The sequence below is a fragment of the Dermochelys coriacea genome, chromosome 10 (genome assembly GCF_009764565.3).
Source record: "Dermochelys coriacea isolate rDerCor1 chromosome 10, rDerCor1.pri.v4, whole genome shotgun sequence".
Classification (NCBI taxonomy): domain Eukaryota; kingdom Metazoa; phylum Chordata; order Testudines; family Dermochelyidae; genus Dermochelys; species Dermochelys coriacea.
Genome location: NC_050077.1, coordinates 31,668,820 through 31,694,211, shown reverse-complemented (window position 1 = coordinate 31,694,211; position 25,392 = coordinate 31,668,820). Strand labels below are relative to the sequence as shown.

General features: G+C 46.2%; 3 protein-coding genes across 5 annotated transcripts in view; 2 read left to right on the top strand and 1 right to left on the bottom strand.

Annotated features, from left to right (window-relative positions):
• RHBDF1 (rhomboid 5 homolog 1) overlaps window positions 1-1,337 on the top strand; it is a 103,421-nt gene extending 102,084 nt beyond the window's left edge. The window contains exon 18 of the mRNA XM_038417950.2: window positions 581-1,337. Coding sequence (XP_038273878.1) covers window positions 581-1,000 — 420 coding nt within the window. The 3' untranslated portion in view covers window positions 1,001-1,337. The remainder of the gene's footprint in view (window positions 1-580) is intronic.
• Window positions 1,338-3,041: 1,704 nt separating this feature from the next.
• On the bottom strand, window positions 3,042-12,000 carry SNRNP25 (small nuclear ribonucleoprotein U11/U12 subunit 25). Of its 3 annotated transcripts, none has more exons than XM_038417952.2 (6): window positions 11,869-12,000; window positions 10,832-10,922; window positions 9,252-9,357; window positions 8,775-8,849; window positions 6,444-6,506; window positions 3,203-3,339 (listed from the first exon to the last, which is right to left on the bottom strand). In XM_038417952.2, the coding sequence occupies exons 1-5, from the start codon at window positions 11,983-11,985 to the stop codon at window positions 6,452-6,454; spliced, it is 444 nt and encodes a 147-aa protein (XP_038273880.1). In that variant the 5' UTR covers window positions 11,986-12,000; the 3' UTR covers window positions 3,203-3,339; window positions 6,444-6,451. The 3 variants fall into 3 exon arrangements, 2 of the variants coding, with proteins under 2 accessions (XP_043349750.1, XP_038273880.1); XR_006274746.1 differs by lacking the exon at window positions 3,203-3,339 and adding an exon at window positions 6,580-6,710; XM_043493815.1 differs by lacking the exon at window positions 6,444-6,506 and having other exon boundaries at window positions 3,042-3,339.
• Window positions 12,001-12,067: 67 nt separating this feature from the next.
• On the top strand, window positions 12,068-18,550 carry POLR3K (RNA polymerase III subunit K). Its single transcript, XM_038417953.2, has 3 exons — window positions 12,068-12,205; window positions 12,607-12,694; window positions 14,261-18,550. The coding sequence occupies exons 1-3, from the start codon at window positions 12,095-12,097 to the stop codon at window positions 14,386-14,388; spliced, it is 327 nt and encodes a 108-aa protein (XP_038273881.1). The 5' UTR covers window positions 12,068-12,094; the 3' UTR covers window positions 14,389-18,550.
• The last annotated feature ends 6,842 nt before the right edge of the window (window positions 18,551-25,392 follow it).

Here is a 25,392-nt window from a genome sequence, read left to right as displayed (position 1 = left end):
CCTGAGGCTTCTTTGCAGCACATGACATTAAAACACTGGTTAATAACTTAGATTGATTAAAAATTAAAATCACACAATCAGGATGTTTTACTATATTATTAACCAACTATAGTTAATATACTTGGTCAGTCATTCTGCTGTGAGAATATATAGCACTATAATAAATGAAACAATGAATTCACACTACTGTGGCTCTTTTGGGTAATGTTGATAGCTACTTTGGCTCCTGAACCACTGAGGCTTGAGTATCACTGGCCTAGAGGATACCTTGTATTCCTTACCCCTGGATACTGGTATCTAGCTTGGGCTGTATAGCATGCTTGTTGCTTGAATGCTACCCTACAAGGAGTGAAGGCTGAATCAAACTGGCAGAAGGCCTGATGCAGATATCCCCACCCTGTAGAAAATGGCTCCCCTGCTAGCTGTTGACTCAGAATGAGGCAGCTCCTCAGAGTCACTGACATGGAGCATTCCAGTGGCTGATAGCAAGAGAGACACCTCTGAGAAGCTGAGACCCGGCAGGAGTAATCAATAGCTGGGTTGGTTTGGCTCTGTAACCTGTGTCATCCTCCTCCTGCAGGTGGGCCCCGCAGGATCCCAGTTTGGAATCCTGGCCTGTCTCTTTGTGGAACTCTTCCAGAGCTGGCAGATCCTGGCAAGGCCATGGAGGGCCTTCTTCAAGCTGTTGGCTGTGGTGCTCTTCCTCTTTGCCTTTGGCCTCCTGCCTTGGATTGATAACTTTGCTCACATTTCAGGATTCATCAGTGGCCTCTTCTTGTCCTTTGCCTTCCTGCCCTACATTAGCTTTGGGAAATTTGATTTATATCGGAAGCGATGCCAGATTATAGTGTTCCAGCTCATCTTCATTGGACTCTTCTCAGGACTCGTGATTCTGTTCTATTTCTATCCGATCAAGTGTGAATGGTGCGAGTTCCTCACATGTATTCCATTCACAGACAAGTTCTGTGAGAAATATGATCTAGACGCACAGCTCCACTGAAAGGCAAGACTGGCTTCTCAAGCAGGTCCTGGAGTTGGATTGTCTTTGCAGCTGCTGGGCCAGTTCCACATGGACAAAACCTCCTCATCCCGTGACGCATCTAACCCCATGGTTAATTTAAACTGTCTTGTCAGACCTATTTTGCCTTATCTCAGAAGACTTGCACATTTTCTGAAAACAGAACAATTGTGCCTTGTTCAATTTATTGAACCTTTTCTGCTGCCATATTTTTATTACACTACTTTATACTACATTTTTAACCAGATTTGTTTACTACTACTAAGGTGGTGATTAAATAGAAAGGTAGCGTTTTAGCTACTGTTAACTAATCTGCACAGTCTATGGCTATATTTGTTTGCTTTATCCTAAGCACTTTGTTTCAGGCACCTAATGGCCACATCCTTTCCCTTTGTCTGCAGCATTAGGTTCCACAGTCCTAGCAGGATGATTCTACTTTATTGTTTTGGAGTGGTTGCCATAATGAATTCTCTATAGCAGTTTACATGCTCACCATTTTGTAGGCTAAGCCCTGGAGCCTTTGTGGTAGTAGGACAAGTCAAAGAGCCTGGTGATGGCTCTTTATGTGAAATCAGTGTGGTAAGTATCATGAGCTGCTTGTTGCTAGACTCACTTGTACTTGTATTGAACCATGCCTAATTGCCCTGTATCCACCTGCTTGACTTGCCTGCAGTACAAAACCCAGTATCTCTGCCAATCTGACCCAGAGAAAAAAAATTCTTCCTGACCCCAAATATGGCAAATCAGTTAAACACTGAGTATGTGGGCAAGACTCACCAGCCAGAGACTTGGGAAAGAATTCTCTGTGGTAACTCAGAGCCTTCCCTAGCTTGTGTCCCATCACCAGCCATGGGTATTTCTATGGTTTTTTTTGGTTAGGTTGACACAACTGATTAAAAGAGCTTTAGGACTCTTTTGAGACCAACTACGTCCCTTTTTAATTTCCTGTTTCTCTTCTGTTCCTATCTGTACTTTGTCCTCTCCTCTTTAATAGGCTATAGAGCAGAGGTCCCCAAACTGTGGGGCTTGGATGACTATTTGGGGGACATGGCTGGGGCCCAGGCCAACCCCCATGCCCAGGGAACAGAGGTAAGAGGGGGTATGACCCTGAAAAGTTTGGGGAGCACTGCTATAGAGCATCCTTGTTAACAATTCCTCCCCTAAGGGATGTCTGTCTCTCTCTGAACCAGTTGGCTATCCCCCAGCCCTTAGTTTAACAACTCCTCTACAACCTTTTTAATTTTACATACCAGCAGTCTAGTTCCATTTTGGTTTAGGTGAAGTCCATTCTTCCTGTATGGGTTCCTCCTTTCCCAAAAGGTTCCTCAGTTCCTAATAAACCTAAAACCCTCCTCCCTACACCATGACATCTGCACACTGAGCCCCTGCAGTTCTAACTGGCCCTGTGTGAAACTGGAAACACTTCAGAATGCTACCAGAGGTATCCTGGACTTTAGAGGTTTTCTAGCAAGGTGGCACAGCTGTGTGGGAACCTTCACAGAGAATTCTTCCAAAATGTTTAAATTCTCAGTTGATTGGATAGTGATTCAGTAGCTATAGGAACAGGATGAATATTGACTAGTATAGGCCCTGATCCTGTACACCTTCCACTCCTCCTTCAACCATCACACCATCTTTATTAAAACACACACAGGCTGGTGTTCTGCAACATGGAGCTGCTGTCATCTTGTTTTATAGATGCCAGTTCCTTGTTCCAAGGCCATCACATTCTGCCTGTCTCACCAAGGGAGCAAGCGCCTGGAGGTAGGGCAGCACAAAAGCAACAAATGCCATGGTTTTCTATACAGGCCAGTCCTCTGACTGTGTGCATGCACTCTAGGTGCTGTTGGTCTGATTCCCATCTCCTGGCTCAAGGCCTCATGCCTCCATTTATGGCTTCTTAGAGGCAATGCTCTACACTTTTACCATATCCATTTTTTTAAGCTTGCAGTAGCTCAGGCTCAATTCTGCCTCTCTGTGGTCTGGATTGCTTCATGACAAAAGTCTGGTCAAGACAACTGCATAAATTATTAGTCTGAGTCCTTTATTTCTGGTTGTACCTATGGTGGCATCAAGTTCTGGCAGACAGAACTTCAGAGGGCTCCAAAAAGCATCAGCGTGCACCATTTGCCCTTCATAGCTAGGGCACAGCAAAAGCAACCACCACATTCAAACACTAACCTATACAAGAATTTTCATCACCTCCTGCATCTGCTCTGCTTTGAAATGCCACAAGTTTCTCTTCTGGAAAGATGCTGGTCCTGCTGCAGTAATGGCCTGGACTGAGTCCTTTTCTGGCAGAGGGAATGCTGCACCTGGAGCTGTAACCAAAGAGTTAGAAATTAAGACATTGCTACTGCCTGCACTATTCCCACAGGCCATGCCTGGGCTGGCAAGCGACCTTGTGCACCAGCTGGGCACGTTGCTCTGTTTTCTTTATAGTTACCCTAGGGCAATCAAGCATCCTGTATCAGACAACATTTCCTACATCAATTACTAGGAGCTTGGCATTTGAAAAAAATACCCTGCAACCAAAACAAAATTTTGTAACTTGATAACTAAAGTTAGGCACCTTGTTGAGCAGCTTGGTGGTGCTGTGCTGCTGCTTCCTCTGTCATTCGGAAAACCAGTTCACTTTATTAGATGCAGGAATATGGATTCAGGTGCCTACCTTTAATCAACCAAGACTGACAATTTTGGCCACCCCAATTTAAATGCCAGCCAGACATCGAAACTGTTTAGCAAGCACACACAGTACCCTTGTTACATTGTTGAAAATACTCATACTGGCTGAAAGCATTTTAACTACATTAACAAAGAGTTAAGGTTGCCTAGTGATGCACTGTGCCCTTACAGAATGTTTAGTTCTTCAAGTGGCACTGCATATTCCCACTTATAGGTACTGCACCACCTTGTGTGCCTTTACTAGCATCATTGCCCTGCCCCTCAGTATCCCCGAGGCACAGAAGGAGATTATAGAAGGGGGCAGAATGCCTGCCGCACCTAAGTTCCTTCCAACTGCATGCCTGGACAGCTGTGAACTCCTCCAGTTTCCTCCAAAAAACTTACGGTGTTTCTCTGGTTCTGGGGTATGGTGGAACCGAAAAAGCAAAGGAAGCTGGGGTTTAAAAGGTGTGCTTACTGCCCAGCTGTATTCCTGGTATCAGACAACCATGTACAGTACCTGAAGTGTCTGGGAGAAGGCCCCTTGCCTTTTGGGTATCTGATCTGTCAGAAGTTCACTCCCAGTGCCCACATGTATGAGAAGATTTGTCTGCAACGCCCTTTGCTTAAGGAAGCCCTGGAGGCTAGAGCTTTGGATCTGTTTAGACTTTGGTTTCAAGGTCTGAAAGAGTCAGCCTTTGCCCCAGTGGCCTCCATTGGTTCTAGTTGACTGAAGAATTGCAAGAAGGTGCCAAATTTCCTCCCTTATGATTCTGTCAGTGCTTCCGAATACCCAGAAAGCAAAAGTTTCTGAGGACAATCCCTTATTCGTTAAGGGATCATAGAAAAATTAGTATAATTACATCTTTGGAATCCCAGTTCTTGATCTAAGCTCTCATCATCAAACAGGGTTTTCAAAAACAGCATTTGGGATGGGTCCTGACACTAGTAAAGGCTGCTGTCCAGGGGTAGGCTGGCCCCTCAGTAGCTGTGCCAGAGTACAGCCCTAAGAATCAAAGGTTGGCAAAAGGGTAGAGCCCCCAGCTTGAACCTCCCTACCTCCTGGCACTGCTCTGACACCACCTCCCATATTTCCTATCTCTGCCCCCCAAAAGTTGTAAGAATCTGAAAGTGTTAGCAGCAGCTCATGTTAGGTGGGCTACGTATCAGAATCCCCTTGACTAAATGGCCAAGTCACTTGCTTTTCTTTGATCACACTCAGTCCCATTGTACAGGAAGAGGGTGGAGGGCATGAATCAGGATTTCATTATCCTTATTGCTTACTAGAGTCTTTCACCTGCCCTGTATTTAATTAATGCTAATTTCCTTGACAGGACTTCTAAAGTAAAACCGAGTCCACATGGATTTTAGAGCCCTTGACAATATTGCTCTTAAACCAGAAATTTTGGTCTCAGGGCCAAACTTTCAAAAGGATCCCTGCAGAATGCAGGTAGAGGGAAACTAGTGTGCACAACATGCATTCTCTGAAAGCTGCCAAGGGCTCAAACTCTCAGTACCTGGGTGCAGCTCAGGTTCAATGACCACAGCATGTCCCCTTGAGCCACCCAGTTACTGTGAAAACAGTCTGCATGCAAACTCTCAGGTTTCAGAAGAGCCCTAGGATTGCTGCCCTTACACATTTTACTCTTTGGGCCAACCCATGCTGTAGTAGTGTATTTTACTCAGTAATTTTTTCAATATCGATTCCCCAAATGGGTAGGGGATAACACTCGGCGGGTAACCCCAGTTTGGGTGATATAAAAATGTTTGTTCCTGGGCATATAACAGCATAATTCTCTATTCAAGTACAGCATCAAAAATCAGGATGACGTCTGCTTTATAAAGAAGCAAGTCTGAGCCCCAAGTATGGGCAAAAAAAAAGAAAGAATCAGATGATTTTTGTGAACAGCTGATATTTAGGGAGGGGACCCTTTCCTCAAATGACCCCAAATTTGGACCACTAACACTACCCTAAATGCACCAGTCTCCACGAGGCACAGACATTTTGAACAATTCAAGTCGCCCTGTGGATTTTAGAGTATTTAGAATAGGTGTGTTTTAAACAGTAGGCGACTCTTGACCTCAGCTGAATTAGAACTGCTGTTCTACTATAATCTTGTGGCTCAGAATTAAGGATATCTGGAAAATGCGTCATGAACTTTTTTTTTTAAACCATATCAGCATTAACCAAATGCATGAACTGCAAGGATAGTACGTGATTTATTAAATACCTGAACCAGTTGTTTCCACTGCTTTCAACATGTAGATTGATTTAGTTGTGTTCTTGCTATGTGGTTTATATAAGCACTGAATTAATAGTTAACTGTAAATTGAAGTGCTCCTTCAGAGAGCAAAAAGAAAAGGAGGACTTGTGGCACCTTAGAGACTAACAAATTTATTTTAGCATAAGCTTTTCTTTTTGCGAATACAGACTAACACGGCTGCTACTCTGAAACCTTCAGAGAGCAGTATTTATTAGCTGTAAAATACTATTGGCGGGAGGTAACCCCATTGATATCAGTAACAGCTGCAGTGCCTAATGATGAGGCATCTGCCTACTTGGCCTCACTCCAGCCTACGTGACTGAGTCCTGGAACTGTAGTAGGACAAGTGGCTGAATGTGACTGGAACACAGCAACAACTCTGGGGTGCTCCAGGAGCTGAGAGTTGCAGCGCTGGCCACCATGAGCATGAGCACTATGGTCCTGGATTAATGAAGATATAGGCTTACAGAATGTGTGCATGAAGCTTTAAGACGTACCTTACAGGTCACTTTCGAAGCTTCTTTATAAAGCAGACCTCATCCCGATTTCTGATGCCGTACCTGCGGAGAGACTTGTGCTGTTATATGTCCAGGAATAAACTTTTATATGCTCCCAGCCCAGACTCCTCCTCACCTGATAGAATCCATGCTTTAAAGGAGAGACATGGGCACCATGTTATTGGCAGGATGCCAAATAGTGATGTGACCAGAGAATTCTATTCCATTTATCCAACTTCCCACCCCATCACTGCAGTAAGTCAGGACCTACAGTCATTCAATGCATTAAGTGACATGACTAACATCTATCACATGCACCTCCTTCTCTCTCATCCTGTCCCCAGTGGGAGAATCATGCATGCATGGGACGGTTGGTTTTTTGTAGCGAAGACATTTCTTGCACCCACCAATCCGTACACTGTATTTAGGAGACAAGCCTTTCCCCTTCAGTCTGTGGACAGAGATTGCCAATTTTCTTCATCCAATCTGACTGGCTCCAGTGTGCGTGCCCAGTGCCAGAATGTCTGTAATAGCTAGAGAATGCAGCAGGTGCTGGCACTGCTCTCTTCTCCTCATGTTACTGAGTATGTGTATGGGAAGCTGGGATGGTTTGTCAACTTCTTTACTTAGGTCCCGAGTGACATACCACTAAGCAGGGTCAGGAGCCTCTCTTCCTGTGTTATCATGATTCCCATCCTACCTCTCCCTTCAGCCTCTCAACCAGTGGCACGGCTCCTCTCCCCAGTGCCAGGGTTCTGTCCTTGGTCTGCTCCCTGTCCTCATCTTATCCTGAATGCCTCATTGCCCATTAAATCACAACAGGAAAAAAGACTGACTTACCCCGGTCCCAGCTAATTTCTGCCCTCCCAGCCCCATCACCACCACAAATGCACACTGCTCCCTGAGGAAAAAATAACACCCCCTTTCCCCTGCCTCTTTTTCCCTTGGTCTGTTGGCATCTATGGTGTTGTCAGACTAATTTAAACTGAGCCACTCAGGGCAAAGTGTTTGTCATATTTATCTGGGAAGCATCATGCACACCTGTGGTTGGTGCTCTGGAAACAGCAATAGCCAGGGGAATGCAGAACCTACTCTTGGTAACTGTGAATCAGGGAAATTCCTTTCTCCTGGTGAAAAGCTCTCATGGCTGCTCTGTTGAACTACAAGGTTTGCGGACTTTGAAACATCAAGTCAACATATTGTATTGTTATACACACTCCCTGCTGAGCTTCCTCCCAAGAGCACACTTCAGTCATGCACACTATGAGGGCAGCCCAGAGAGTGAGAAACAGGTACTGAGACTTTGGGGGGGGGGGTGTCCCTTTAATAATAATTATAAATGTTGGATCTAGATCTGTCAGTGGTGTATCGTAAGTGGGCTGGATCTTTCACCCTGGATAGTGGAGCTGACCAACCTATGGAGACAGAGCTTTCTATAAGTACCCCTTACTAATAGTCACCAAATCGCTTCCACTGAGGTTCATTGAGATCAAGCCAGAGAAGGAGCCTTAATGGCTCTAGCCCACTTTTGTGGGAATAGTGTGAACAAGAGGGAACCCGAAAGGGAAACCCAAAGACACAGAAGGTTCTGAGCCAGCTAGAGGAATGTAAGTGGCTTCTGTTTTGTTCCTGTAACTGAAGAGGAAAGCCTGTCTAACTGAGCATATAGAAAAGCGTAAGACTAGATAAAAAGAACAGGAGTACTTGTGGCACCTTAGAGACTAACAAATATATTACAGCATAAGCTTATAAGAGATTTTATATATAATCATCTTACTATACGTTCCATTCTATGCATCCGATGAAGTGGGCTACAGCCCACGAAAGCTTATGCTTTAATAAAATGTGTTAGTCTCTAAAGTGCCACAAGTACTCCTGTTCTTTTTGCCGATACAGACTAACATGGCTGCTACTCTGAAACCCGTAAGACTAGATGAGACTCAATGTGTGTGTTGGCTGTTTATTGTTAGAAAATCTACCTCTCTCTCATTGCTTTGTTGCAGTGGTTAGCTAAAAACAGTTTTAAGGAGGCTGTTGGTCAATCTCACTGTCACAGATTCCCCCAAGGAGAAAACACATGCTTGAGCCCAGGTCAGGAAGAGACATGCAGCTAGTTCAGTGATATGACACACACCCTGGGAGCACTCCAGGAGGCAATGCAGTCACACTTCTCAAGCTTTCCACTGGAAAATCTAACCAGAATCAAAGGGACAAGACCAGCCCCTGTGCACACAAACATTTTACAGACATGCAATCTGACAACAGCGATCAAACCAGGCCTCCTTCTAGTTCCAACAGGCTCAGTGAAGATAGAGAAATCCTGCTACTTACTCTCGCAGCTTCTTTTTGTCATCTGTCATTTTCTCTCCAGCAAAGGTTAAGTGATATGTTCTCCATACATAGGTCCTGTAAAAGCAAAATTCTGTGACTTAACAGAGGGCAGCAGGAACAGCAGCAACCCACAAAGGATCGGAAAATAAGGATGACAGCAGCTCTGTATGTGGCCTGCCCTTTCACCGCTATGTTCCCAGCTATCACAGGTCAGCCCAGAGTGGAGTGACTGAGCAGCTAGGGCCTTCATGCTCTTACTGCCCCACATGTGCTTTACAAGGGACTCCACCTGCAGTTATGTCTCGTGGTTTGATTACACAAATGAAGGCCAGGATTTACGCGCCTCAGAGACAAAAGGAAATGAACAGGATTGTCTGGGTGGCTGCTTTACGCTCCCCTTGTTGTAGGAGAAAATAGTATCAAGGTGCATCAGACTGCCCACAGCACCCCCTTTCCCCTGGGGAGCCCCCAACTCACCAGCTTATGTGCTGTATGCCCCCTTCCCGCTCCTGCTTCAGCTGCACATATCGCTGGATGGCTTTCTTCAGGTCCAGGACACTGGCATTCTGTACCACTACTACAGCTAAAAGGGAAAAGACTGTCACCTGGCAATGGCCCCAGAGATGCATTCTGGAGGGAGGCAGAGCTCCAGCTCCCAGACCCCACCCTCACCTCTTGGAAGCTGCACTTTAAGTGGAGTTGCTTTGTGCTATTTGTGGAGAATAAAGAGCAACACTAGGACTGGCTTTCCTTAATGCTCCAATCCAAAAGCCTGTGCCACAGTAACCCCAGGGACTGGGCTCAGGGCTGGGAACTGTATGATACAAAGCCAGTTTGGCAGCTGGTGAGAAGTGAGGTAGGGATGCGTCTGCCTGGCTTTATACACTATCACACAGGAGTTTTTTACTTTATTGCATTACAGCATTTTAGGCCCCCACCTCTGCGTCTGACTCAGGAGATGGTTTGGGCTGCATGGGCCTGGTGAGAAGGCGTTAAGCTACAGCACTCTGATACCCTGCTGGCAGTATTCACAGCCCTGCATGACAAGGAGTTTACCAATCTACCGCCCTTCACAACATCACCATGGTAGGGTGCCATGTGGAGGGGTTTGCCCAACCTCAGACACAGCACCCACTGCACTGGCTTACTAGCTGGCTCAATACTTAAGTGTTGAATTTCCTAGAACTCCTCCTCAACCTTCTGGTTCCATTCAAAACCCAGCCCCTGCAGATAGCCTTTTTTCACCAAGCATGGAATTCCTCCCCAGAGCCCATCAATGCCACCCCTACACTGGCTAGGGAAGGTCACCTCACAGTGAGCTACGTGGTGGAATAGGCACCACTAGATCAAGTGACAAGAGAAGATGTGGAAACTGAACTTTGGTCTCAGTGTCCTCCCCAGATCCAACTCCACCTGAGCCTGGCTTCAGTAGGAGGCTGCACACATGCCCAGTGCCACTTAACTGCGAGCAACTACCTCAGCTAGCTCTACCATTTTCCCCCCACTCCCCACTCCAGCTTCTAACTGACCAATGCTTCAGAGCTCTAAGCTGTGCCTGAGATTTGCAGGGGAGATCATTCAGCATGGTCCCTGTATGTGTGTCATTTAACATGACAAATACATGTATACAGGGGCAGGCCCTACACAACCCCTGAAGTAGCACATGGGAGCAGACCCACTTCTCCTGCCTTGTAACCCCTCCTTTCTCTTTAGATCAAAGATCTGGCCAGTGAACTAAGGCAGACCGTCAGTGTGATCTCAGATGATATGTCTACTCTGCAATAAAAGACCCATACTATGGGCATCTATGGAGGCACCCACCCACAAGAAGGGTGGGTCTCAGAGCCCATGCTCCAGTTTGAGCCCAATTGTTTACGCTGCAATTTTTAGCCCCACAGCCTGAGCCCTGCACGCCGGAGGCAACTGACCTGGACTCAGACTCAGTGCTGTGGACTTTTTATTGCCGTGTAAACATACCCAGAGAGACTCCCAACACAACCCTGACAGTCAGCATAAGGCGCAGGGGATGGGGGGGGAGAAGCATGTCAGGGACTTACGCATCACTTCTTCATCCGCCTTGCACACTCGCACAGTCATGGCTTGGCCATACTCCAGCGCAATTTGAGAATTGATCTCCTCCACGGTCACCTGTCCAGAGAGCGAAAGGCAGATGAACTACCAGGTGCACCTTGCTCCCCACAGCCCTGTTAGTGCTCTGAGAGATGTGATTCAAAGCATCTGACACCTGCAGCCATGGGGCTCTGCCTCTTGCTAGCCTCCCCCTCCTGCCCCCAAAAGCTCTGGCCCTCCCACACCCAACTCCCAGTCCTCAACCCCCAGCTCCTCCACAGCCCTGCCCCCTCATCCCCACCTCCAGGGCTTTTCCTCCCGCACCCCTTTTTCCAGGGCTCTTCCTCCCCCACTCACCACCCATGCTCCAGGGCTCTGCCCCCCATGACTACCCATGTCCTGAACCTACCTGCACCCCTGAGCTCCTCCAGGACCCAACTCCCCCCCATTCTCCAGGGCTCTGCACCTCCTCCCCCCCGAATTTCCAGGGCCCTGCGCACCCCACAGTCCGCTCCCAACCACCCCCATGCTCCAGGGCTCTGCCCCCCATGACTACCCATGTCCTGAACCTACCTGCACCCCTGAGCTCCTCCAGGACCCAACCCCCCCCCATTCTCCAGGGCTCTGCACCTCCTCCCCCCCGAATTTCCAGGGCCCTGCGCACCCCACAGTCCGCTCCCAACCACCCCCATGCTCCAGGGCTCTGCCCCCCATGACTACCCATGTCCTGAACCTACCTGCACCCCTGAGCTCCTCCAGGACCCAACCCCCCCCCATTCTCCAGGGCTCTGCACCTCCTCCCCCCCGAATTTCCAGGGCCCTGCGCACCCCACAGTCCGCTCCCAACCACCCCCATGCTCCAGGGCTCTGACGCCGGCAGTCACGTGCGGGGGAGGAGCTCGGCCGGGCTCGGGACACGCCCCCCAGCTCCTGTCCGGCTCGCGGCCGGTCAGTGACCGCCCCAGAGCGGGGGCAGGGGGGCGCGCTGCAAAGAAGCGGCCCAATGCGGGGGAGGTCGCGGCACCTGCACGGGGAGGTCGCACAGCAGCGGGTCCTGCACGAGGCGGGCCAGCCCCTCCTGGAACAGCTCGAGCACCTCGGCGTGCGCCAGCTCCTCCTCCTCAGGGCCCGGCTCCGCCATCAGCCCGTCGCCCGCGGCTCGCCAGGAGGGCGGGGCCTGCGCGGGGGCGGGGCTTCTCGTGACCCGGAGAAGGGAAGAGGCGGGGCTGCGACGTGACCCGGAAGCGTAAATGCTGCTGTTCTGCCCAGCCTGCGGGAACGTGCTGGTGGCCGAGGAAGGCGCGAGATGCCACCGCTTCGCTTGCACCACGTGTCCTTACGTGCGCAACGTCACGCGCAAGGTAACCCCCCGCCGGTGGCAGCGCCCCCTAGTGCCACCTTCCCTGGCGAGGCCTGTGCTTCGGTGGGCGGGGACTGCCAGCTCCTATAGCCCGCCTCCTGGGGCAGAGCAACCAATCAGAGCCTGGTGGGACGGGCCTGAGGGGGGGTGTCTGCTGGGGGTGGAGCTAGTCACTGGCAGGGCAGGGCGGGGCCTGGCCTGAGGGGTCTCCTGGGGGCGGAGCTAGTCTCTAGCAGGGCGGGGCCTGGCCTGAGGGGTCTGCTGGGGGCGGAGCTAGTCGCTGGCGGGGCGGGGCCGATGTGGGCATGACTCATCCATGGATGGAGGCGCCTCCCCCCAGGGCGCCTGGGTGAAATCGGAGCGGGGTCTGGGCTGGAGCCTCACGGCCTGTGTGCCCCCCAGGTGAGCAGCCGGAAGTACCCGAAGCTGAAGGAGGTGGACGACGTGCTGGGCGGCGCTGCGGCGTGGGAGAACGTGGACTCCACTGCAGGTGAGCGTCGCCCTTGGGGCTTGGCTGGTGATGCCTGGTTGGCCCCTCCACTGTGTGAGACACTGGGCCCTCCTGGCATGGTGGGGAGCCAAGCCAGAGCATGAGGGACAAGCTGAGCCAGGGAACAGCTCCTGGCAGGCCGACTCCCAGCCTCCCTCCAATATAAGAATGGCCCTATTGGGTCAGACCAATGGTTCATCTAGCCCAGGGTCCTGTCTTCTGATAGTGGCCAATGCCAGGTGCTTCAGAAGGAGTGAACAGAAGAGGGCAGTTATCAAGTGATGCATCCCCTGTTGTCCTGTCCCAGCTTCTGGCCGTCTGAGGCTAGAGGCATTCAGAGCATGGGGTTGTGTCCCTGCCCATCTTGCCGAATAGCCATTGATGGACCTGTCCTCCATGAACCTAACTCTTTTTTGAAACCCCCTTATAGTTTTGATCTTCGCAACATCCCCGGGTCATGAGTTCCCAGGTTGACTGTGCATTATGTGAAGAAACACTTCCTTTTGTTTTAAACCTGCTGCCTATTAATTTCATTGGCTGATCCCTAGTTCTTGTGTTATGAGGAGTAAATAACACTTCCTTAGTCACTTTCTCTACATCAGTCATGATTTTATAGACCTCTAGGATATCCCCTCTTAGCTATTCTTTTCCAATTTTAATATTCATTTTGAGATGGGGTGACCAGAACTGCACACTGTATTCAAGGTGTGGGTGTACCATGGATTTATATAGTGGTATTATATATTGTCTGTCCCTTTCTTAATGGTTCCTAATGCTCTGTTTGCTTTTTTGACTGCCACTGCACATTGAGTAGATGTTTTCAGAGAACTATCCACAATGATTCCCAAGATCTTTCTTGAGTCACAACAGCTAATTTAGACCCCATAATTCTGTATGTATTGTTGGGATTATTTGTCCAATGTGCACTACTTTGCATTTATCAACATTGAATTTCATTGGCCATTTTGTTGCCCAGTCATCCACTCCTGAGAGATCCCTTTGTAACTCTTTACAGTGTGCTTTGGACTTAATTTTGTATCACCTAAAAATTTTGCCACCTCACTGTTTACCGCTTTTTCCAAATCGTTTATGAATATATTGAACCGCATATTCTGGGTCTGCTTATGTACATGGAGCTGTTGCTGTTTCTGTGCTTCCATTTCCCTACTCCCATTGGGATCTGCCCCCTACCCTGCAAGATTTTGGACTGGGAAAGAAGTGACTTCTGGCCCTACCTTTCAGTGGCCATGAGAGCAGCATTAGTGCCCCGCTCTATCTTAGAAACCAAGTAGTCCCCAACATGTTAAATCCATTGGCATTAGGGAGTGCTCTGAAGGACAGGGGCCAGAGTTACTGATCTACCCCTGAAGGCCCTTTAAGTTCTCCCGTCATGTAAAAAGTGAGCCAGTAGACATTTTGAAATAGCTCTTGAATGGATTGTGGAAGGCTGAATTCTAGTCCTTCAGATAGAGCAGCTCTAGAAGTGAGCTCCCCTGGTAGAATGAAGAATTGCTTTGCTAGCCCTGGGAGCTGTACTCACTGTAATTCTTCTGGTTTCTTTTGCAGAGCCGTGTCCCAAGTGTGAGCATCCGCGTGCTTACTTCATGCAGATTCAGACCAGATCAGCTGATGAGCCCATGACCACCTTCTATAAGTGTTGCAATGCCCAGTGCGGCCACAGGTGGAGGGACTAATTTTTGCTTCAGATTTAATTTCTTCAGTATAATTTTTGCTGTTTGTTTGAAAATTCCCCAGCTGGGTTCTATGGAAGATGGTAATATGGAAATAAGTGTCTCTGGTTCCAGCTGTTGCATGATGTTAAATTAACACTGGCTGCTGCTAGTGCAGGCATTCACCATAATCTGATGGTCCAGGGGCTGAAGGTTATGCGTACACTGCACATTTTCGTGATAGCGGACATTGTTAGAAGAACTGCCTCTGTTTAGAGATTATATGCAAAAAGCTATTTATTCAGCGGTTCCCACTGCAACGCTGGTCTTTTATAGGGATGCATTAAGTTATCATTTATTACTAACCACAGCTGATCTAAGATTGCAGGCTAAGAAATGGCAGGAATGGTCAGTATCTAGATGGGAAACAGACAAATAAAATGTTTAAGTCGTACTATTGCTTCAGTGGGTGATGCTTCCCTGTTGTACTATGCTCTGTACAGAAACCGGACAAAGACTGTCCCCTTGCCCTAGATTGCTTAGGAATGGAAAAAAAAAAAAGACAGGTGAAAAATGAGGGGAAAGAGATGCAGCATACAAGGAGCATGATCAGAGTGATGGAGAGGAATTGTTGTTTTAGTTTTGTGTTTCAATATTTAACTCCTGTCCCTGGATGATATGAGGCCAGTGTGTGAGTGGAGGTGGCTTCTGTCTCATAAGACCTAAAACCAAGGACCTGACTGCTGGACACTAAGAATACCACAGTGCTTTTTTCAGACTTATTTAACACAGAGGCCTTGTCTGTGTTCAGAGTTGCACTGATTTAATAACGGTGTGTTTAAAAAAAAAAACTCCAGCAACTAGTGAAACCAGTGCAAATCCCTGTGTTGACACAGTAGGATTTAAACCTAACATTGATGTATTTTGATTCCTTAGGGAGTTAATATAAGCCAGCTTTAAGTCAAATTAAGAGTGTCCAGTAGTTTTACTAAAGTTAAACCAGTGCCATTTCAATAGACAGATGTTCTTCTTCTCATATTTATTCAGTGTCAAGTAACCAGGTGACTTTTCACTAGAAGGAACGGCAGTGTAATGTAATTTTTTCCATCGCTGCGTTACCCTAAAATTTAGATGCCAATTAAGTTAGCCTACAATGGCGCTTTTAATTTAACAAAAGGGTAAAAGGTTGTGGCCCGCCGTAAAGGAGTTGCCAGAGCTTTACCAGGGGGCTTATCTCTGACCTGCAGAGGGCTCCCAAGAGCAAGCTAGTCTTGCTAACCCCTGAAAGATACAGCCTTCTGCTCAAGGATGGACACGCAAGCAGAAATTCTTCAAAAACAAAAATTTAACAGAAATAGAAGTTACAGTAGGTTTAATAAGGCAAGAAAAGATATAGGATTTAATACAACACAATAGAATTACATTTAAGAATTGTACAATAAAGCAGTGCAACAAAATAAAAAGACTACATAGGATACTGACCTCTGGAAAGCTTATGCTCAAATAAATTTGTTAGTCTCTAAGGTGCCACAAGTACTCCTTTTCTTTTTACATAGGATATCTAACACAGACAGGAAATACAGTAGTTTCAATGAAACATGCAAATAGGGATCCCATATACACAAAGGCTTTTAGTTTTAGTGATACAATTTAACCCCGTACTTAATACAATATATTATGTGTATTATGTATATTATGTATGTGACCTCTATACACACTTATGAAAAACCATTACCGTATTCACAGATTTAAACATTTATTTAGCATCAACATTAACACTTAATACTAAACATTTAAAATTGAACATCCTACAAATGCTGGCCAAATGGCTGCAGGACAGGTAGGGGAGAGCTCACTCAAGGCACAGGCATCTGGCTTTATTTATGGACAGATCCATACATTCTTAAATGATAAGTAGAAAAGAAGATCAGACTTACACTTATATCCAAAACTCCCTCTGTAACATCTTTGGTCCTTCTGATCTGTCTTTGTTTTAGGGAGTGTAGTCTCTACAGTTGCGGTCTCTCTTCGAGCTGCTGGCAAGGTAGCTGCTAGCAGGCAGTTATTCGTTGCCAAGGCAAACTTAGAATTCTGCTGATGATCTTTGAGGCTTCTTGATCTTCCAGGTAGTGCTGTCTTGTCTTGCCACTCTTGCTCTTCTCAGTCTGCTGTCGAACTCACTATGTCGAACTTGCTACAGTCTCAGCATGCTGGCTGTCTGCCTTATATACTGGTTGCTCGGTCAAGGTTAGCTCATTAATATAATTTGTCTTGCTCAGCCAATCTACTTCCAGATATTAGCATATTTCATCTTCCTGTCTAGATTCTCCCCCTTTTATTAGCATATTTTTACTTCCTGTCTTGCTCCTTCCCCTCTTACATCATCCTATTTTTAGATAACTAAGCTCCTCCCCATGCCATCTTGGATTCTAGACCTTTCTAAGCTCCTCCCTCTGATGCCATCTTGTTTGCTAGAACTTTCCATTACTTAAATTTGAACTGCATCATCCCCCATTTCCGCCATTTTGGTAAGCCATGTTGGATTTTCTAAATTTAAACTATCATTAGTTTCTACTTAGAACCTTAATTTTAAATTTAATTAATATTTTATGCAAGCCAAAGTTTTCCAATACTGTCACCACCTTAATTATATCAATTGGGAAAAGTGAATTTTATGGTGTTTTTAAACCCCCTCTGAGGTTTTTCTGCAAGCTTTTATTAAGGTGCTGCAAGGTATTTCAGAACATTCAGAGCAAAAATCTCTTGGTACAACTGTGCTCTGAAAAACCATCTACAACCATGGAAAAAAAACCTGCAAGGGACACCCAACTTTGGGGGTTCTGTCATTGGAGCTTCACTTTCACACTCAACTAGTTTTGAAAGTGGCGCCTATGAGAGTGAGGTTATTCCTGGCCAGTAACCAGTTGGTACATTCTACAGGTAGCACACTTAAGATGCTACTGTAGAAAATGACTTTGGGAAAGCAGCATACAAGTTCCATATTCATCTTTCAGTGATCTCGCATCTAATGGGACCAATTTACAAGTACAAAGATTTTTTTTTAATTGCTAGCTCTGCACATTCGCACTGGCATTAGCACATCTGTGCTTGTTCCATTTCATGGATGATCCATAAAGACTTTGCAAGCACCTTGGTCTACAGTTCTGTTACATGAGGTAGAATAACATTTAACTCCCTCTCCCAGAGCTGTGCTAGCTCTTCAGGATCTGGAGGAGTAAAAAAGTAGGAAAAATGTACTTTGGCAGCAATCTGCTGAGAATCCTCATAGATTTGCCATGTGTAATGTCATGGTTAGGGCCCTACCAAATGCACTGTCCATTTTGGTAAATTTCATGGTCAGAGGAATTTAAAAATCATAAATGTCATGATTTCAGCTATTTAAATCTGAAATTTCACAGTGTTGTAATTGTAGGGTTCTTGACCCAAAAAGGATTGTGGGGGGTCACAAGGTTATTGTAGAGGGAGTTGCGTGACGCATTTTTCATGGCCGTGAATTTGGTAGGGCCCTCGTCATGGAGAAGTAGCACTCTCACAGCTTTGCTCCCTCTGCCCAGCCATGCTCCAGATTCAGAGAAGCCCAGCCACGTGGCGCTCAGAGAGGAGTGCTGTGTCAACTCAACTCTCTGCCTTCAAATAGATTTCATGTCAAAGGAGCAAAAAAAATAGTTGGTAGAAAGGCTAAGTGAGAGCTGCAAGATTGTTCAAGCTGCGTCAGGTAGGATCTGTTGTATGTATTTACATGGAATATATGGGCCAAAACTGTTACCATAACCCAGTCATTGTCCAACATTAAACTATTTTAAACAAAGTTTGGTATACAGAGACATTAGCCTGTTTTGTGCCATGCCAAACATACCATTAAAAATCCTTTTAACATTTTATTAAAGATACAGGGAAAATGGTTACAGCATTTGCTATGTAAAGTATTGAATAAGGTTTTTGTTTTTAACAACATTCCTTATTCTCTTTCCTTTTAGCTGGAGAGAGTTTTTAGAAGGAAAAAATACTTGATACCATCTAAGAGACTTCCAATGATGGTAATTGACCTTTTTGGGGAAAAGATTAGTAGTTAGTAGAGAGAGGCTGGAACTGTCATTGTTGCTGTTGATGTCTGATCCTGTTTCCTAAAAGGGAGAGGAAAGGAACAGCAAAGACTGAAAATGCAGTGTCTGTATCTGACTCTCACTTGCAGCCTCACTGCTGGAAAAACATAGGCATGGCACATAGTCTGAGACCTGGCAAAGTCATACTAGCATCAGACACTTTAGGGCATTGTTTTTTGCCACTCTCTGGTCACAGTCTTACAGCAGTGTTACAAAATATGCAGTCTTGACTGGTTAAGCAAGATGGAAAAAGAAGAGAGAGCGGAAACAGAACAGAAAAGGTGGATAAGGAAAAAGATACCTGGGGTGAGACAAAGTGGAGTGGGGATTCAGAGGGACATGGTAGGTAGGGATGGTCATCTGGCTTCCTGGACATCTTTCAGGATTGGGAGGTCTGCAGTCCCAGGAGATGATGGGGGTTGCAGCCATGAGAGTGAAGCTCACTCCTGTAGCCTTTTTCTCCCGAAGTCTCTTTCTTTAAGGACCCCAAAATGGAGTGATGGGCGGAATGGCCTATCCTCTCATTTTGTCCACCAGTTAGGCCTAATTCCTGAAACCATTTTTGGTTCACTGATTGCTGATCCTGTCCTTTTCTTGTTTATCAGGCATGATGTTAACTCAGTCCTTGAGTTATATCAGTAGGCCTCTCCTTTTGGACTAATTCATTCTTTCCATCTCCTTTGTGCACTTTTTTCCATCACCATAACATAGTGAAATGTTATAAAATATCACAGTAACCTCACTCGTTACAGTTGAACTCACAATTAAGGGAAGTTTTCAGGCCCATTTATTACAACAGATCCCTGTAGTGAGCTTGGACAAAACACTTGACAAAGGCTGCAGGCATGAATGTGTTCCTAGCGGAGGAACTTGCAGCACTTTGATAAGGTAACCTGGTTTGCAGCGTTAAACAAGGCCAGTCCAACTCAAAGGAAGGGATGGCTGAAATCAGGAGTGTGCTGGAAGCAAGGTGGATGCCAGCTGCTGGGCTACTGGGGGTTTGCTGCTGTGATGGTTGAGCCAATACGTTTATATTACACTCAAAACTCCATTAAAACATTATAAAAGTTGCAAAGTTGAGCACTCAGAAGTTAGGAAATGCCAGAATTAAGGTAGTTTGTGCAGCCTTAATTTGGTCCTTGTGTGCCTATGCCTTATGATGGTCTTTAATTACCTGAGCACATACTATATTTTCCACAGGGCCCCTGTCTCATTCAGGGCCCAGGGTGGATGTGCTCTGGGGATGAATCAAGGTTGCAAAGTGAAGGAGTCTTAGAATGGTGCTCTTTGCTGCCACAGGCAGCAGGAGAAGCTGACTGATGAGAGGGCATCTATGCCCTAGGCTCAGCAGGTTTTGATGCAGTGCTAGGTCCCGAGATCCAGGGTGTTATTTATCAGCTGTATACTTGGGGAACCAGGGCGCAGTACCTAGCCTGTGTGACTCACGAAAGACCTCCCCTCCGAGCCTCTGCTTGAACCAAAACTGATCAGAAGAAAGACTTGCAAAAAGCAATGAAAAGGCAGTTGGAGACACACCTAAGCCTCTGGGATAAGGGTGACAGGATTAAGGCAACTCCCCTAGCCCCATTTGTATTGAAGATGGGACAAGGCAGCATCTCCATTATCATACAGAATGGAGAAGAGATTCCAAGGCAAGAACCACATGGAACTCTGTGACCAGAAAAGCAGGGAAGCACAGCATGATGGGGGATCTCTGCTCCAGATGTTAGTGAACCCACGACTGCACACACCCAGCTCAGTAGTTATCAGACCAATTCTAGTAATAAATCCTTTACTGGTATCCAAAATAGTGAAGCTCCCTAATTGCATTGTGAACTCCCTCCAAAGCCAGAAATGATCAGCTCCCATAGTCTAGCCTGAACAAAACAACTTTGGTACACTCCCTTGAGCTTTCAGTTTACACATAAACAAATCTAGTGTTCTCCCTTGAACCATTATTGTTTCTCTACAAAAACCTCTACCCATGCTCAAGTAAGTGTTCTGATGCGTGGATCCAAAATCTGTATCAGTTCCATTGGGACTTCAGCATCTCCTGACTAATCGTGCTGGGGGCTCTGCCTGTCCCCAGCACTCCGGACCCTCAGCTACCACCACCACCTGGGGCCCCCAATCGATTCAAGCTTCATGGAGTCGTGAGAACTCAGCTGTCTCTCTCAGTATAGCCCGACTTTGACTTGTGTGGTCAGTTATAGTTTTCTAAACCTGACTTTTATAATCAAATTTAAGTTAGATTTAATATTCAACTGTTTTGTTTGTTTGTATGGTTATTACCTGGCAATAAATAATTTTCATGGTTAAGCTGGTTGCTTCTCTCCCTCTCTCCCCCTTTTGGGTGCTTTTGGCTTCCTCATTCGCGCTGCAGCAATGCTCCTCATACCTAAGCTAAAAGATCCCTGCAGCGCCCAAAAATCCTGTGCGGTTTGCTCATCAAACAGGTTACTATCTGAACAATTGTAACGTGAAAGTGGGGACAGGGATGTGCTGAACCTGGGACATATGAGGGTAGCAGCCTGGAAGTGCAGCTCACCCCAGCCTGCTCCATTGTACTCTATTCCGGTGCGGTACCCATGGCATATAAAGGTGACAGCTTGGAAATGCTGCTCAACCCAGCCTACTGAGTCTCAGCCTACTGACAGGTTTCAGAGTAGCAGCCATGTTAGTCTGTATTTGCAAGAAGAAAAGGAGTACTTGTGGCACCTGGACACCCCATCATCTCAGGCATTGGCACCCTGACACCAGGATTGTCTGGCTCTGTAGACTCCCTCCTCAGGCCCTACGCTACCAGCACTCCCAGCTATCTTCGAGACACTGACCACTGACTTCCTGAGGAAACTACAATCCATCGGTGATCTTCCTAAAAACACCATCCTGGTCACTATGGATGTAGAAGCCCTCTACACCAACATTCCACACAAAGATGGACTACAAGCCGTCAGGAACAACATCCCCGATAATGTCACGGCTAACCTGGTGGCTGAACTTTGTGACAGTCTCTCAGGTGCCACAAGTACTCCTTTTCTTTCAGCCTACTGAGACATATAAGGGGTGAACTTGGGAGTGCTGACTAACTCAGTCCTCTCAGACGCACTCTGTTAGTGTGTATGTTTGTCTGATTCTGGGAAACCTAGTTCCTGCAGGATAGCTCCCTTGGGAGGGAACTTGCAGCAGGGAGAAGTAGAGCTCTGTATAAGAACACAAGTGACACAAGCAATACATTGATAGAAGTACAGACCCCCCTGCTGGAAGAGTAACCCTAATAAATGAGCATACCCCAAAATAACAGGCAAAGCTGGTAACAAGCGGTAACCTCTCAGGTAGCAACAGCATTGGCTGAGTGAGGCCTAGAAATGGCAGGCACTTCTCAGTAAAGAGCACTCCAACAAAAGAATATTAGAGCACCTCCAGCATGTTGAATGTATTTTGAAAAAGACCTGCATCCTGAACACTTCAGTTATATGCCTTTCTCCAAAGACACTTAACATGCCCATCATTTACAGGCATAGCTGCCTCACAAGCTGGAAAGTTTTAAAGCCTGGAGATGCTCTGTTATAAGGACGGTGCTCTGACAATGAGGTAACTAATTACACGATCACATACTGTTGCCTCATTCAGTGCACCACAATGGTGCTTTCTCCCTGTTGTTCAATGTGTGGCTCCTGCCTTACTGCACACTGTTCAAACCTGCTCTGAAGACAGAATTATTTATTAATTTATTTTCACACCACCCCTGCGAGGTGAGGGGATGGAATGTTCTCAGTTTTGCAGATTGAGACACAGAAGTGAAGATAAAATTTTGGATACCCAATTTAAGACACTCTACAACCTGATTTTTCAGAGTACTTAGCATTCTGTGGCATGTCATATGTTCAAAGTACAGTTCCCATAGACTTCAGTCACAACTATGAGTGCTCAGCCCTTCTGCAAATCAGGACACAGAAAGGGAGGAAAACACAGTTGGTGACCAGCTGTAAAAAGTTTGGTTTAAGTGATTTGCTAAGCATCAGACAGGTACTCCATGGCACAGGCAGGGATAGAATCCATTCCTCCAGGGCAGAATTAACCTGGCTTAATCATGAGACCATCCTGTCTCTTCCTGAAGTCCCCTGCCTCATTCATTCCACACCGTCCACCTTCTGGAACAAATGAGGCAGAAGTGTTGTAGACAACGGCCTCAGTCTCTACACAACTCTGATTTATCCACAGTGTAATTCCATGTTTTGCAGAATGAGACAGGGTTTTTGTGTTTTTCTTTAAATATGTGATGATGTAATTAAGGTTGCACAGACATCCTTAATTCTGATAGTTCGTCGTTTTGAGTGTTTGACTTTGCAACATTAGTAACATTCTTTTACCACAGATTGTGTAATATTTTAGATAAAAAAAAGCAAACTGAAAAAACAGATTCCATCATGTGGCATTATATTGACACCTCCATCAGCAGGGCTGGAATTTTTAGATTCACTATACAGACCTCTGCCAATTGAGCTAATGGAGGAACTGATAGCAGTGGTAGGTCATCATCCTCTACCTGGACCAGGACTAAAGGGAAATGGGACACTGCCAATGAGTCTCACAGATATTTGTGGATAGCAGAGAAATGGTGACTCATGATTCTTGGGAATCCATTCCAGGCTCTGGAGTGGAGTGTTCTCTAGTGGGTACAGACTTTTGCATATTCTCCCTCTCCCGCAAATGATTCCCTTCTTCCCCATCTATTCCATCGTCCCAGTCTCATTGTCCTCAGGCTTCTTATCCCAGTCCTAGTCTCCTTGCCCAGTCTCCCTCATAATTTTCCCAACTCCTCATCCCTAGTCCCCACTGTAAGCCTTGCTGGCACGGTTAACAGTATGAACCAAAGTAGGCCTTGTCAGGAGAGTTAGATACAGTAGAACCTCAGAATTACGAACACCTCGGGAATGGAGGTTGTTTTTAACTCTGAACAAAATGTTATATTTTCAAAAGTTTACAACTGAACATTGACTTAATACAAGAAATTTACTGTGCAGAAGAAAAATGCTGCTTTTAATCATCTAAATTTAAATGAAACAAGCACAGGAACAGTTTCCTTACCTTTGTCAAATCCTTTTTTTAAAAACTTTCCCTTTATATCTTTTAGTAGTTTACATTTAAAGACAGTACTGTACTGTATTTCACTAGGAGGGTGGTGAAGCACTGGAATGGGTTACCTAGGGAGGTGGTGGAATCTCCATCCTTAGAGGTTTTTAAGGCTCGGCTTGACAAAGCTTTGGCTGGGATGATTTAGTTGGGGTTAGTCCTGCTTTGAGGAGGGGATTGCATAGATGACCTCCTGATGTCTCTTCCAACCTTAATATTCTATGATCTTCTTTCTTTACTGAGCTGTTGCCTAATTGAGATCTTCTGGTTCCAAATGAGGTGCGTGGTTGACTGGTCAGTTCGTAACTCTGAGGTTCTACTGCATCAGCTAACCAAGTACGCACATCCCTGACTTGAGAGAATGGTAGAGAACACACAGCGTTCTTAAGTAACTACATGAACACATTCCTAAGAGATGGTACAGGAACACCTAGACCCCTTGTAGGAAATGACAGGATAACGGATGAGGATGTTTTGTTTGAGGTACAAGGGAGGCAACAGATCTGGATTGTAATACGTAACTTGTCTGTATCACTGTATAAAACGAGAAATCATAGGAGGGGAAACTTTGTGCAAGCCTAGGGGCTGGCGCTATGTCAAGTGAGCTACTACCTTGCTGCAGGCATACATGGGTTAGCGTACCTGTAACTGTTGAGCTGGAGCACTAGAACTTTGCTTTGTCGACAATAAACCTGACTGAGCATCTTCACCACTGACCTGAGCCTGTGGTCATTACGAAAAACACTGGGGATTGCAGAATCAGCAAGCTGCACACTCTGCTGGTGCAGCTAACACCAGAGCTCCATGAACAGCATAGGAGCAATGCACAGACACAACCCCCCCACCCTTCGTTGTCTAATCTGTTTCTTTTCTCCCCGCTTTTGGCCTCTAGTTAAGTCTAGTCCATATTCGCCATCTCCACTGACTCCCACTTCCAGTCTCCTTCCACGGCTTTTTGGCCAATGTCAGTGTCCAGTCCTCCCATCTCTTTGCCCAGCTAATCTTAGCTCTCCTCCCTGCCCCTGGTCAAGACTGGGGGAGTGGGATGCACTCTTCCACTGCACACAGATCACTCTGGCATTAAAAGCCCATTGACTAAATGGGTCAGTGCACCCCTCAGAGGCCTTGCTTCAGGTTCTCTGCAGACTCAGGTAGAAGTCACTGCATTAGTAACACTCACTTCACATTTTCAAGTTTCCTTTCAAAGGCATGAAGACCACAGAGATTTTTTTTGTGATTGAAAGCTCCCGTTGTTGTCATTGGTACGGAATGAGGGTCATAGTGCTGACGCCTTAATCTGGCACTGGCCTCAGAAACACTTGAAGCTCACCACTTGAAAGCAAGACTAGCTTCCTCGCCTGCCTGCCAGGATACTCGCCAACAAGTGAAAAAAACGGTTACTGAGCTGTTACATAACTGTTGTGCTTCAAGATGTGTTGCACATCCATTCCACTTGGTGTCGGTGCACCCAGTTCACTGCCGCCTGAAACTTTCCCTCCCAGACATTGGTGTTTCAGGTATAAGAAGTGGTCCAAAATATATTGAACTGAAGAAATGATCAGTGATGCCCCATACTGGTGAGAACAGATGAAGAAATGCCTCCATTTAGCAAGCTAAGTAGCTCTTGGAGAAAGCTTTGTACTATTTAGCAGGACCTCTTGAATATCTTTTTGAACAAGCCTGCTCTCCAGTGTCTAGCTATGGAGCATCCATGCAGTTAAGTGAAGGGATTGTAGGCTTGAGTGGAGTAGGCGACCATGATCCTGGG

Excerpts from the sequence above, each read along its gene's own strand:
- POLR3K (XM_038417953.2), top strand. The coding sequence starts at position 12,095 with ATGCTGCTGTTCTGCCCAGCCTGCGGGAACGTGCTGGTGGCCGAGGAA. Across the intron at positions 12,206-12,606 it reads TGCGCAACGTCACGCGCAAG|GTGAGCAGCCGGAAGTACCC; the intron begins GTAACCCCCCGC and ends TGTGCCCCCCAG. Across the intron at positions 12,695-14,260 it reads GAACGTGGACTCCACTGCAG|AGCCGTGTCCCAAGTGTGAG; the intron begins GTGAGCGTCGCC and ends TTTCTTTTGCAG.
- SNRNP25 (XM_043493815.1), bottom strand. The coding sequence starts at position 11,985 with ATGGCGGAGCCGGGCCCTGAGGAGGAGGAGCTGGCGCACGCCGAGGTG. Across the intron at positions 10,923-11,868 it reads TGTGCGACCTCCCCGTGCAG|GTGACCGTGGAGGAGATCAA; the intron begins GTGCCGCGACCT and ends CTCTCTGGACAG. Across the intron at positions 3,340-8,774 it reads GACAAAAAGAAGCTGCGAGA|CTCCAGGTGCAGCATTCCCT; the intron begins GTAAGTAGCAGG and ends CTTTGGTTACAG.